Source organism: Glossina fuscipes, unplaced genomic scaffold (assembly GCF_014805625.2).
Source record: "Glossina fuscipes isolate IAEA_lab_2018 unplaced genomic scaffold, Yale_Gfus_2 222, whole genome shotgun sequence".
Lineage (NCBI taxonomy): Eukaryota > Metazoa > Arthropoda > Insecta > Diptera > Glossinidae > Glossina > Glossina fuscipes.
Window position 1 is genome coordinate 1,146,742 of NW_023998565.1, and position 14,874 is coordinate 1,161,615.

At 33.6% G+C, this 14,874-nt stretch overlaps 1 protein-coding gene across 1 annotated transcript in view; it reads right to left on the reverse strand.

Annotated features, from left to right (window-relative positions):
- Positions 1–3,416: 3,416 nt before the first annotated feature.
- LOC119642339 (homeobox protein H2.0) overlaps positions 3,417–14,874 on the reverse strand; it is a 30,518-nt gene continuing 19,060 nt past the window's right edge. Inside the window, exons 2-3 of the mRNA XM_038041470.1 lie at positions 3,717–4,264; positions 3,417–3,647 (exon numbers count right to left, since the gene is read on the reverse strand). Of these exons, the coding sequence (XP_037897398.1) occupies positions 3,417–3,647; positions 3,717–4,264 (779 nt within the window). The remainder of the gene's footprint in view (positions 3,648–3,716; positions 4,265–14,874) is intronic.

Here is a 14,874-nt window from a genome sequence, read left to right on the forward strand (position 1 = left end):
TGTGCTACAAGTTGCAAAAAATAAATGAAAAATCGTATCCTAAGATGTTATCACGATCAATTCGCAATGGAGAGAAGAGCAAGTTTGCTCCATAGACCATTCTCTAAGCTCGCTGTAATCGATGGGGTTGGTGAGTCTGAAGCCGTGTCTAAACACGGGCGACGGATGTCGTAAATTAAGAGTTTGAGTAGTTGTTTGAAGGTATATAACCGTTTCCATACCAACAAAACTTTTGTACGGTAAAAAGGCCTAGTTTTGAATTTTTAGCATTTCTTAATGAAGACTCGTTCATAATAATAATATGACGTAAAAATTAAACCTGCCGAGTTTGGAACATGTAGGCTTATTTTTGGTTCCCATCCAACATAAGAGCTTAAGGAGAGTTGATATGACAGCATTTAAAGAACTCAAGAAGAATTGGGGTTAAAAAACTCGTAACTATATTTGTATTGCCTTCGTTTTACGTCGGCGAATCGATAATGCCACTTATTAACTAAATTAAAGAGGAAACATCAAACATCTACATTTCTGAAGTGGTGGTTTGGCTAATAAATGCAACCAATTTTCATAAGGAGGCAAAGGAACCAGCGGGTTTCAACGCAAATTCCCAGCGGCAAATGGCAGTTATTGCTTTTAAACGGATTCCATTGAACCTACATAGCACCTATAAGAAAAAGACCATACAACAGAGGCATGCTCAATATTATGCTCAATAGTATAATTTTTTGGTATGTAAGGATCGTTAAATTTTTTGGACCACAGCTTATTAAAACGTAGCTCGTTATTTAACAAACCTTCTATCAGATAGATCCGTAAAAATCTATGATTTCTAATTTTTGTGAATCAGTCAAATACTCAGTAATGAAGGAATTCCTCCTTGAAAACGCTTCTTGCATTTTTTTTAGATTCAATTTCATCTATTTTGATTAGCACCAAGTAATCGAATTATCCAAGTCAGATTGAGATATGAGCGTGATTCCAAGAAAGATATGTAATGTATGGTTTCTAATTTAGCAATTTTCGTTTGCTAAGAATGCGTCTCTGCATGACCGAAATTGTTAAATTCATGCACCCAGAGAGACTGTTTTCACATAGCTTTAATGTTTCCGTTTCGCCGTAGGTTCGATGCCCAGGGAATTGACTTCTGTCAAGGTTACAAAACCTTTCAGTAATAAAAAGCCTAAAATGACCTTAAATATTCTGCCAACTAATATGCTGCCAACATCTGCCTCGAAAAGAAGTACCGATAAATCATCTACAAGAGCGCTTTGTCAGGAAAAGTTCTATTTCTATTATAACAACTATTTTCATGTATAGGATAGGATAGACGGCTCGGTTGGCAACAGTGTTTCTAGTTTCTCGATGGGAGAAAGCGTCAGAAATATTTTGTAATATTCGCTAATAAGATATCTGCCTTACACCCGAATTACTCTACAGGCTTATGAGTGGCTGCCCTTATCCCAAAATCCATACGAAAGTGATCAGTTGCTAATCGGTTGACTTAAGTCATACTAGCTGTTCTTACTGCATATAACTAAAAATGGTTACGATTTCTCACTCATGTGGCCTTCTTTGGCCTAGTCCATGTAAACTCCATATCCAAAAAAATGCCGATCGCTTAGCTCGTGTATATCGCTACTACTGGGGCTTTTGCTTTTTAACTAATTACGATCATAAGAAAAAGTCCTACAGATCGCTGTAGGCTCGGAAAACTTTTATTATTTTTAATCCTGATATATCTTGGACAAACTTTGGAATTTGAACTTCTCGCAGAATATACATTTGCAACAATAGGTATTTATTGAGAAAAATTGGGACAATATATATATTAACCAAATGATTTTCCATCATCTTCTAAAATTTTTCCTATATTGCTGTCAGCATGGACCGCGTTAGAAAAACGATATTGATTTGGCAGCGATCGAACCATCATCGAACCATTTTCGCGCTTCTTCAGCATTTCAAACCAAACCATGTTCCATCGATCCGCACCAGCGGTAATCAGCGCTATGTCTGGCGACTACACTGAATGTGGTAGAACTTCTAATTCGAGCTCCAATACGGTATTCTTGACAACTCTTGCATCATGTGAACCAGCGCGATCACGCGGGATAAAAAAATAGTCGAAAATAACGGAAAATTGCAAAATAGACGAATTTAAAAGACGCTAAATAGAAAAGTTTCCGGCATTTTAAGCGTAGTCTTCCGCTTTTCCAAATTGCATTTCGATTCATACTGAATGGCTGGAACAAACCGAATGACAAAAAAGCTAAAGAACTATTAATGTGTAACTTTTCTTAATTGAGAATTATAGTTACTAAATAAATTACCTGTTATATGTATTAGACTTTTATGTGATGCTGTCGTATTCACTCCTTTAAAAACTTGTTTAACAGATCCGACTAATAAGATGTTTTCTTCGTTTCATATGTCATTAAGTATGTTATATACCCTGAAAACGAACAAAAAATTGGACGCTTATAAGTCAAACAGAGAGTCAAACAGAGAGTGAAGGTGTTCAATACAAAGCAATCGAGAAAATATGGAAGCCTTAAAGTAAAAGAAGAAAGACCATTCGACTTACATTGAAAGATAATGAGATAATGAATAATTTCAAAAAAGGGTTTTTTTTAGAGATTGAAATAATAAAGACTGGGCTTGCTTGATGTAGTCAATTTATGAGAAACACATAAGACTTGAGTTTATTAAGAAAAGCTTTCTTACGCAAAAAAACTCAAAAATTTTGGATAAAGTTATAACCCACGAAAAGCGTTTTGCTCCTAAAAATGATACTATATCTAATTCTGTTAGAGTCAAGAACGACGGTAAAGTTTCTGAAGAATCTAGCTAATCCATATAATCCTGCTAAATATTAACCATTAACGTGCCTTTCTCCTTGGTATGAGATCACCATTAATAAATCATCCTCATGTGGTATCTAATTTTCGTCATTGCAATTTGCATCGATGTGACTTATGTCCACTCTACCCATTTTATTTTAAAGAAACAGTTCTGAAAGTGGACATTTAATGTTTTTCTAGAGAAGTTAGGTGTTCGCAAACCGCATGAATACTACACTATTTGCTAAGTTACGACGTTGTTGTTGACGAACACTCGCAAATTACCTGAGCAGTATCGGAATTTTTAAACATAATCGCTGATTAGGCCAATCTACGAGTGCTAACACTGTTCGCTTACGTTCGCTTCATCTTTTGACATCAACCAACGCTCTGAAAAAAAGTAACAATAGACAAACTTATCTTATTTTTATTTGAAGATTTTAAATAAAACACAGCTAGTTTTGTTGTCTTGAATTTTACATTGCTATTAATTACTTATTATTTAAATTATGAAAAGTTAAATCTTTTTAAATATAAATAACAATAATACATAATGTAATAAAATCAGTTAATTTTTTATTCTACAACGTCAATTTCATCGCTTTCATTTTCGTTTTCGCTCATCTCTAGGCTAGAGGATCCATCAGTCGAATAACCTGGTAAATCATTATCATCACTACGCATATGAGATACTTGATGTCCATCGGAAGGCATAGTGGTACTAATAGGTTGTTTTTCTTGTCCACTTTTCAGATTTTCACGAGTATGCCGCCACTTCATCCGACGATTTTGAAACCACACTTTGACCTGCAAATTAAACGCGATTATTTTTAAAATTATTGGGGTCGTATTTAACTTAATGTAATAAATCTTTACTTGCGCATCCGTTAGGTTTAAACGAGCCGCCAATTTGCGTCGATCTGGTTTTGTAATGTATTTTTGCTGCTGAAATTGTATTTCCAAACCTTTTCTTTGAAGGTTACTGAAAACTGCTCTAGACCAGGATCTTTTTCTTTTGCCATTATTTAGATTTCGCACATTGCTAGCCGCGTTGTCAATGTTTCTGTTAGCATTGCCATTGTTAATATTTGTTGTATTATTCTTCGGTATTGTGTTGTTGTTGGTATTATTATTGTAAGCTAAATGATCACTGACATTAGGCCTTAGACTTGTAATGTTGGGCTGCACCATGGGCAGGTCAAATTGAAATGGCGTTTTTGATTGAAAGCGACTCGTTGAAGTGGGAACGTAAGGTTGTGTGCTGAGCTTGGTTGTTGTAAATTGCAATGGTTTCATACTACACAGGGGGGCTACTAGAGAAGAAAGCACAAAGCTAGGCGAATGTGAGAGTGTTTGAAGAGAAACTGGTGCCTTTGAATGAATTATTGGATTCTGAAATTTTATGCACGAGTAGGATACGGGTACTGAAAATATATAATTAAATCAACTTGTGAAAAAACATGCTTTAATAAAAACAAAAACTAAAAAAACCAAAGAAAACAGAAACGAAAATTGCGATACAAGAATAATTTTTTGGGGCGAGATGAAATGTGTTATTTGTCGAACTTATCTCATCCTAGGGGTAATATAAAGAAAATTGAGCCATCCAAAAATCTCAAAAGTCTATTATTCATAAATAGGTACAAAAAATATCGTTTAAACTCAGAATTTATATTAAAAGTGCAATGATAACTCTTTATCGGTTTCTTCAGTTCTATCCAAGTCATTCCGGTCATGACGATCATGAACGCAGTGGACGCCCAACGGAAGCGACCACTTTACAAAGCGTAAAAAAATCCTGGAAATTATTCTCGATAATCGAAAAATTAAATTGTAAGGACTATTATATCTTGAAGATATCGAAATTCGTGAGAGCTATTTTCCACTAACAAGTCAGCAGTTACAAAAGCAAAATGGCACGGATTCAACCGCCTCGTAGAGCCTATCGCGTTGCAAGTCTCAAAGAGATAATCCAGGAACAAGATTTGGATAAAACGGGTATATGAAAGATACATCTTTCTAATAAAAAGTTGTCGAAACTATCGAAGTGTTGGACTATTGGTATAACTTTTGAAGCATGTCAATGAATATTGTCGGAATTCGCAAAAGCGAAAATATTCTTTTACTGAGTTCCGCGAATTGATGTTTGATGTATTATATATTCCGTTCACTAAGAGTAGTAAAATTATTCCATTCTTTCATACACATTATGATATCTCTGTTAGTGGGCTTAATTTTTTTTCGTCCTCATAAGATACTGGATATTTAGAACACGTTTCAAGCCTGACATACATGCATGTTTTCTTCTTCTAACTGTTTTCTTTTTCTGTTCCAGAGGCTAAAGCAACGAAATATATCAAATCAAAATGTATTTATTGTCCAAATGTAAATTCCAGCTAAATATCCATCTGCGAAAAACCAATGTGTCCTTCTGAGTCCCAAACGGAGCAAAGTCAAAATAGAACTGTGCGACGAGTGGGGCAGTGAACACAATTTTTCTTTTAATTTAACGTTCCTAATAAAAAAATATTAACCATATACCATTCATTGTATTTTCGATCATAAAGAACGTTTGTTTAATAGTTACCTTTCCGAATAGGACTTTAATTTAAACTATTAAGAACGTAATGTGCACTTTTACATATTACTGGCGTTCATATTCAAATTATTTTCTAATAATAGTTTAAACAAAACATCGCCCATTCGACTGTTTTAAAGTTATTGTATAATAAATGTCTTTTATTTAAATTCTTAATTTAAACTATAATTAATTAACGGATGTTTCATTACGAATTCGCAATGTGAGAACGTTCTCACGTACTGCGAAAAGAGTCCATCGTGCCAACAGAATCTAAAGCAGTTCACAACAGACAATGCAGATGGACAAACGGACAGGTCTAAGTCGATTCAGAATTTGATGCCGATCAAGAATATATATGTTTTGTGGAGTCTCTAAAGCTTTCTTATGGGCATTGAAACGTTTTGATAAAATGTATGTACCCCACATCCTTCAGTGATTGGTATAAAAATGAATGTAAAAAAGATAAGAGCCTTTCAAGTGAAGATTTAATACGTATTCCATTTATGCAATCGTACGGGATATCTTAACGTTTAGTTTGCTCACCTCTACATTGAATTCAACAACTGCTACATGTCTGCTAGACCAATCCGCAGGACACGGGCCCTCCAGAAATCCCAAAACTTCTTCTGTGTTTGAAGTCCCATAAAACTTATCAGGCTGCAAGGTTCATTTAAGGTAGTAAGCAAAATTTTCCACTTTCCCCATACCGTTTCTGCATCAATTTCCAGATCTGTCTCTTGAAGGATTAATTCGTCTGGTCCGTCGTTTAAGATATTTGGCTCTCCATAAGTAATGTTTACTTGAATTAATGTTGACTCAAAAATTTCTGAATTTCGAAAATGTTAAATTTTCCGTTGCGCAGATCCTTTGTAGCTTTATTTAAATTGTTTTATCTAGAGGAATCGTACTGTTTTGTTACTGTTCTCTTAATCTACTCTTGCTAGTGATGATTTGCCTTATTCAGGGAGTAAATTGAAACCAGCCAGGTGAATAAGACTTGTGATATCTTCTACCATATCGTCAATTTTAGAACGGCTTTGCAAATTCAGATTAAGGTGTAAATTGTCATCGAGACGGTTTCTAAAGTTTCTAATATCAGTTTTACGATGGATGATATTCATACATATCTACATAAATATACATATATATATAAATTTAACGGCGAGATATTGAAGAGTCCTGTTGAAATTGATAATCAGGAGAGAGTGATTAGAACTAGGGCCATCACTGTCATAAATGCGAAGTATATTAGCGGAAATGCCAGGGTAAGATGAAATTCAGCAAGTCAGGAATTTTGTCTTGTATATGGGCAGAACAAAATAGCTGTCATTGCGAATGTATTTGTAAAGCACCCTTCCTCTTCAATTTAGTAGTCTAAATCCCTGCTATAAGTCCCCGGGATTAAAGTCACCTCCTACAAACTTTGCTTTCAATTGCCTGAATATACTCGTTGCATAAAACGGGAAGGAAAATAAATCAAGAATTCAAGAAGCTTGTAAAAATGGTTTTCTGAAAATATTTGAAGTTTTGTGTCTAATAGTGGAATGCGGAATCAACATGAGCTCAATCTTCAGAATGATTCGCAGTTATTGAGTTATATTTGTTAATTGTAAATTAAGAATGATTGTCGAAATGACTCTATGATATGAGAAAAATGTCGATAAAACTTTTATGAAGAAAACATGAGAAATATTATATACGCTATATTACGCTAGACCCATACAGCCTTGTCATAGAGACAGTTCTTATTTTTGCCACAGAATACAAAAATTATACTCTGTTTTTATGTGAGCTTACTATTATGGAGCTGTATATTAAAAATTAGACCTCTGCCCAAGATTTCAAAAATTGCGGTACATGTTTAAAATTCAGCACAGTCGATTTTATATCGAATTGCTGTTTTCTAGAGTAGGATTCAAAAGTAGTATGTGGTCCAAATTTTGTACAGTTAATTTTTATATCGAATTACTACTATTGATCAACTTTCCTACGATATTGAAACTTAAATTTTTCTGCCTTAAAAAACAAAGATTTTCGTAAAAATCGTTATATAAGCTAGGAGCCAAAAATAGGCATGGATAGTTAAAATTTGGTACAGTGGACTTTTTTTGCACCACATGTGGTGCAGGGTATAAACAGCGATTCGGAGACTTGTTTGCGTAGTTTAGAGACTAAGAGCGTCATATTGACAAGAGTGTTTGTCATCTCAACATGCTTTCACACATCACATACTGAATAGTTAAAAAGGAATTAGGATTTTTCAATAAGTCGGCGTATTGGTAATTAGGAAAATTATTATTACCATTACACATACCAATATTATGTGCAGTTGAGCGCTGTTTATTAAACAAAGAGAATTCTTCTTGACTAAAACAAAAGTTGTTATTATGCTTACTTTGTGTTGATCTGCACGGAGTAGAATTTTGAAGTTCGTTTTTAAAAAGTTGCTGGTATAAAGAACAACTTTTACAATTGGCCGAATGATTTTGCATACAATTAAAACAAGTTGGAGAGGAATGGTTACTTTTAATACAGGATATAGTTAAGTGATCCAAGCCACTTCTAACACATTTGATTTGTTTTGTTTTGTGCAATTGAAAAAGATGACAGTACTGATGAAGATGTCTTTGCTTTTTAAATGACAACAGTGTTAAGAAATTATTTAGCTTCGCAAGTCTTTTTGTTATATGCACCCAGTTCCAGATCTACATAAAGCATTAGCAGTGGATCTTTAGTAAATCTACGATACGCAGTGCTAAAGACACTGAGCAGTTTGAGCCTCAGCTTGGAGTACTATAAAATAGGTTTTTCAATAGCATTCGTTGTTTTGTTTCCTATTTAATTTGATAGGTGTAAAATTGACTCTTTTGTCACACAAATAGTTAGGTTGCTTCCTGTAGTAACCGATAGATGTCGTCAATATTTTAATTTGACAGTCTTTCACGGTTTAGTAATTAAACTCATTAGTAACAACAACCGTTGCAAAATCCGTTATAGTTCGTTTTATATAACTTAGGCAAGGAATTACAATAAGTGAACGCTTTGGAGATATTGCCACTTCATTACTACTTCTACTACTCTGTTAGTATCACTATCATTAATAATATTGTTTTCATCAGAACTTAGAAACAAAAAACGAGTAGATTTAGAATTTCTGTCAACATCTCTTAAACGAGCTCGACTTGCTATAGAGTTATTTTGTACAATTTATAAAAATTGTACGCATCTTTTGTTATTATTATAAAACTATTGTGCTTATGTTTGCTCTGGCGGATTACTGATGGCAACTGCTAATCCATTGTATTATTATCTTGATTCGAATCTCCCAAAAAAAGCTAGCGTAGTTCTAGGGAATTATTCGTATTTTACAACTATTGCCATTACCCAAACCACTTTTTGGACAACGCAGTAAGAGCAAGCAGAATAAAAATGTTCCGGTAACGAGTTTTAATTCTAATAATTTTCAATATCAGAATGAAAAAATAGTTCAACTTGGCGGAAGACAGTCGAATGGCGACGTTTCCGCAAAGTCTTTTAAGGAACTTTGTGATACCTAAAATTCAACACAATTATCTCCACACCATATTAAAACAATTAATTAAGATTGCCCATACAGCACTCGTAGGTGCTACAGCCGATAATTGAAAGCAATAAGTGAAGATGGAATAATTTATAAAATATATCTAACCGTACTTCTTCCCGGGCAACACAATTTTCTTATACTACGTAGGAAACTACACAATACAGCAATCGAATTTCTTATATTCTAGTTGAAAAAAATGGAGAAAAATGAATCAAAAATTGGCGGACTTCGCCGGAAAAAGTTAACTTTGTTTGATAACTTATCTTACACTGATGATATTTCTCGCAGAAAAATAGTTATTGGAAAGGAATATAATTCGAATTTCACACGTGCCTTCCACTTTTATGAAACAAACTTTTAAATATATATTATAATGGTTCTTATATAGATTTCTTTATTTGAAAGCAGTTGCAAATAAACTTCGTGACCTTTAGATCATTTACTTAAAATGATTTGGCAAAACTTACTTTACCTTCAATCAGCGTTCAATTTCATCAAAGAACATTTTTTCTCGGTTTTAACACACGCAACTATTAAAAGCAAGAAATTATGTTCATTCTCGAAAAATGAAAAGGGAAGCTGTCTATGTATGACTAATACTTTGCTCCTTCCCTTGATAATTTCATACATATAAGTTGAAGCCATCAATTATTGGGAATTAAATGATGTTCAATTATTAAAGAAAAGCCAACCAACAAAACTACCAAGCAAATTTACATACGTTCGAAAAAAAAGTGAATCAAGTTCTAATCCATATTATCATTATTTATTAAAGAAATGTTTATTTTGTGGTTGAAATATCGTTGTTAAAACAACAAGAAACCAACAATAATAAAATGAAATAATTGCATATAGAAAATAAAACAAAATATTAAAACATATTAAGTAATTTAAGATATTGATTTGATCTGTTTAATACAAAAGAGTAGAAGAGAACATCTAAACAATCAAAGATAACAACGAATGATGGCGCTGATAGATGAGGCGCCGTAATGCTATAACAAAGCAATGAAAATATTTTCTTCTCAATATCGAAGATAGAAGAACAACGTCATTAGTATCGTATTAAGCAGATTCCCATATATGTAATGTACATAGGCATGACCATACGCAAAAAAAGATCGATAGAATTTATTAGATTAGATTCTAGATATTAAAGCATATATTACTTTATAAATGTGTATGAACGTGTGGTATATGTTTGCGAAAGAACAAATCACTGTGTGGTACGGCGATCGAACACATAAAAATAGGAATGCTCGTCCGCTTTTCTGCTACACAGTGTATTACTACAGCAGACGTATACTTGTATATATTATAGTTGTGCTGTTGAAACAGCTCAGTAAGCACTTAGCACACTGAATAAGTAAGAAACCAAATAACCAGACAAATGGCCAGATATACGGAAACAGTTTACCATCGCATTGGCACCTGTGGTGTCGAAAATACTTCTTCATACAACATCCCACAGACGTGTGCGACTTCTTTACCTCGAATGCTTTGTCCGTTTGTTTACTTCCCTGAGGTCCTGTTGTGATGTATGAGTTGCTTTGTTTTAGTTCTTTAGTTGGTCAGAGGTTAACATTTTGGCATTTTTTCTCAACTCAAGTGGCTTAACGATGTATAAATGAAAACCAGTGATGGATTATAGTGTCTTACGCTTCGTTAAGAACAAAATATTTATTTACATAGCATTTGTCTTCTGCAACAGTGCCTTCATTCCGCTCATGGAAAAAAGGGTATATTATATATAAATCGTATTCACAGTTGCCACAGTTTTCATTTGCGGATTCCGCAATTGTTTTTTACTTGGCTTCTTTATGAAAATATTTAATTTACAGTTATTTACCAGATTTAATGATTAAGATAAATCACTGTTTAAATTGGCAGATCATTAATTCAGTTTAGTATACTTTTTAAATACCGTGTTTACGTTGCCAAGCAACAAAATCTGACCGTAACGGTGAGAATTTGAAACAATGATTATGCAGCTTATTATCATTATTCGAGTTCGAGTAAGCATACGTCGATATCAAAAAGTCTCTATTAGGACTTTTAAGCTTTTGTCAGTCTTATAAGTTCTCATTGGCCAAAACTGTTTGCGATTTAATTTTTAAGCCGCCTACTATAATTACCTAGCAAGTCATTCAGAAAATGTGTACTCCAAGTCATATATATTGGCGGGTAGCTGCTGGCTTAGTTTGAGGCTTCAAACAACTCGATTAGATCAGTACATGAGACGTTCACTAAGCATAAAAAAGTGTATTGACAAAATTTGCGTTGCATTCGTTAATTTTTCAGAAATATTTGCAATTTTTTTTAAAAACATGAAAAATGTATTTGAAGCATTGGATATATGAATCGAAACTAATTTTTCCTCCGGCATAGCTTTTATAATGTAGGATCCTGTTGTTTATAATTTTCAATATGACGTTTTTAAAAGCATGCTAGAGACCGATGAACATATCAAACATAGAAATAATTACTTTAGGGCTTTTTTAAGAGCTGACTGACATATTGTCTTTGAGGATTTGTTAAACGGTGATTTCTCCATGTGAAAATACTCTGTTTAAGCTTTATGCAAAAGCATAAATTACCTTTTGGGTGTACACAACATTTTTTAGGAGCTTCAAAAAAGTCTAGTTCAGTGCAAAAAGTCAGACGCGTTATTTTCCTTGTAGCAGTAAGGAAAAGGTGTGCAGCCATGCGGGAATATAAACGCCAGCGGTACAACCGAATATTGATGCCGTCTTCATTTAGCTGGGGATAATATACTAAGAACTTCCCAAATCAAATGGAATGATTGGCAGGAAATGATATAAACAACAACGGATTTTTGTCGTTTCCAGCAATTACTACATAATTCCGACGTTAATGTCGTTAAGGCGGAGCTGCCCTGTACTATTACGATCTATCACAAAATGAGCTTCTGCAAGCGCTTTAAAGCTTCCATTTATTCACCTCTCGATACTTAACACTCAAGAGTACGTTATCAGTAGAGTCACAGGACCCAAGTTATATTGACATTCGTCCTTGATTTCTCGAGTTATTACGCCTCAAACTACTTCACATTGTCACTTGCATTGAAGGCATCGTTTTGTGATGTACATATCCCTCTTGGTAGGAATTAGCCAAGACTACACCTTTGCAAATAAATGATGGCGAATATCGGCCCATTGTTAATTTACCTCTTCGAAGTAAGGTTGTGCTAAATTATCATATTTCCACATTTGTTCATGTAAGTTTATTATTAGTGAATATTCAATCGAGTTTTCGGCGAAATAGATTGTAAAACGAACAATTTCGGCAGTCTTATAGAACTTGGACCAAGCTTCAAGGACTCTTTGCTTACAACGTTGTCTCTAGCGTTCTTTCTGCAAACTGAGGAGTACCGCAAGGACGGCACAGAAAATGCGACAAATAAGTGAAAGAACACGCTTTCGCTACAATATGAGGTGAGATCATCCCGGTCTACACGTAAGTTGTCCAATGACGAATTTTTGCTCAACCAGTATAAACTATAAGTTTTCATATGAATGTCGTCTCCTCCTTTCAGTTCATAGCAACACCCTTTACAAATCTCGTAATGCTACTCTTTCTTGTAAGTAATTTAATTTACACTTTTTCTACGCTTTCACATTCAGCAATGAATCCGCTTTGTATGTATCTCGTTTTGTCCATTGTCTAAGAGTCTCGACTATTAAGACAATGTTCGCGCGTCGAAATTTTTGTGCGGTGAAGTTTACTTCGGTGCCGTACATTACCGCAATTGCTTTGATGATAAAGGTAGAGCATTTGCCGAGTGGATTTTTCTTTCCTCAATTACTTCTAAACGTCGCCATTTTAGACGGCTAGCGGATGTTCCCTGAGTGATTGGTCATATTAAAAAGGAAAAAAAATTCTAATTGCCTGTCATTCATATTACTTTTAATCAGCGCAGATACCAACAGTTGTGCTTTTCCTTTATTTGTAGTGCTAGGAGAGCCGCAACTTTCTCCTGGGCGAAAGTCTTTTTACAAAACGAAAAAAGAAAAGAAACAAACATGTATACATTTTTATATGAAATAATTATAACCATCATTTCTTCATATTCTTCGATGAAATGAAAATGATTTTTTTTATTGTTTCAATTAAAAAACTTATCGCAATTTTTTAAGTTAAGCAAAATTTTTACTAAAATCTGATTCTGATAAGTTTGCGGGTGAAAAAATTTAGTTTCTTCAAACTAGAATGCAAATGTTGACAGTTATCTAATATAAAGGAAGATTATCGTGTAAAAGCTACCTAATATGTAAGAAACTCATAAAGTGCAAATCAGAACAACTTTGAGTGGAGTCCTATTAAAAAAATTGCAAACTTCAATTCAGAGCGTTGGTATTACACAAGAGATACTTGCGAAGGGACCATTACGATTAGACTTGCGCAAGTATAATAATGTTAATAGAAAAGTCTTTTTGCAGCAAAAACATAATAGATAAATTATTGTAATATTTCGCTCAATAATTTGATTGTCTTTTCTTACTTAATTATTTAATGTGTTACCTTTCTACAGAAAAGTATCCCTGGCGTAACAACTATGCTTTTCATCTTCTCATATTTGCAAAATGTCTACACTCGTGAGCAGTTTTTCACAAGAATGAAACATACTCAAACAAAAGGAGCACGACCAAAATATCTGATGATTACCTGGAGAATTCACTGAGCATAGCAAGTTCTCTCATTGGCTTATATACATGCATTCATTCAAACGCTTTAGCCTGTCTAAAAATTAATATAATTTTATAATTAAAAAATTAAAGCTCTAAACAAGACCAATTAATTATACGTATGATTTAGAAAAATGCCACGGTTATTACACATCTGTTGTCATGTGTAACCCCAAAAATCTGTTTTCTTTTAATTTTATTTTTATAATTAGCAATAACACATGGAGACTGACGCTCTAATCGAGGAAAAGGCTGATTTTTTTATTATGGAAACATTCGTATTAATATAAAGTGTAAAGGTGTATTTATCGATATGTGTTAATGTGCAACAAAGAAAAAAAAGCAAAAAAAAATAAATACAGAATAGTTGTTTAGTTTAAAGTTGCAGACATAGATCGTCAGTAGGTGTTAGGTAAGGGAGCCAGCTGTCGCTCCGCTTATGGCAACAGAATGAACGTTTATATGAGCGCGCTTACAAATAAGAGGTATAAGATAGACGATTTCCATACAATAATTATGGTGAATACGAGAGACTCCCGCTTTTATTATTATTGTTTTGTTTAGAAAACAATTGTGTTTAACATTTACAATGGAACGGCAAGTTGCGTTGCAAAATGTCTCGTTCATTCAAGGCTTTCCCACGAAAAGATGTTTTCACTTACATAACCTCTTTATCGGTTATGTTGCTTTTTACTCCCTATTTTTGAAAATATCCAAGTTATTCCAATAACAAAGAGAACTACGGGATATGACGGCCCCTGTCCATTAGTATTCTGCTATTATTTTCTTTATAAAAACTTAAAAGGTAGTTCATTATTTTAAATATATAATTGCATTTCAAAAATCGTGGTACTTGCTTAATCAAATGTTGTAATTCTGCTTATCAGCAAAACGTTTTATGATAAAAATTTAATTTTAATAAAAAGTGTATAAAATCTATTATTAAGTGTTGGAGATGTTACCGTTAAGAAATATTAAAGTACTCATAATCTGTATGATTGCCCTGCAACATCCTTATTTCTTATCCAAGGAAAATCTTACCGCATTTTTAGTACTATTATAAGAGTTGCAACGAATCATCGATTGTCTTTTGATACATTGTTGGCGCTGTTCGTTTAACGCTCGATTTAATTCCTTAAAAAGCTGTATAAAAAGCTCATTAAA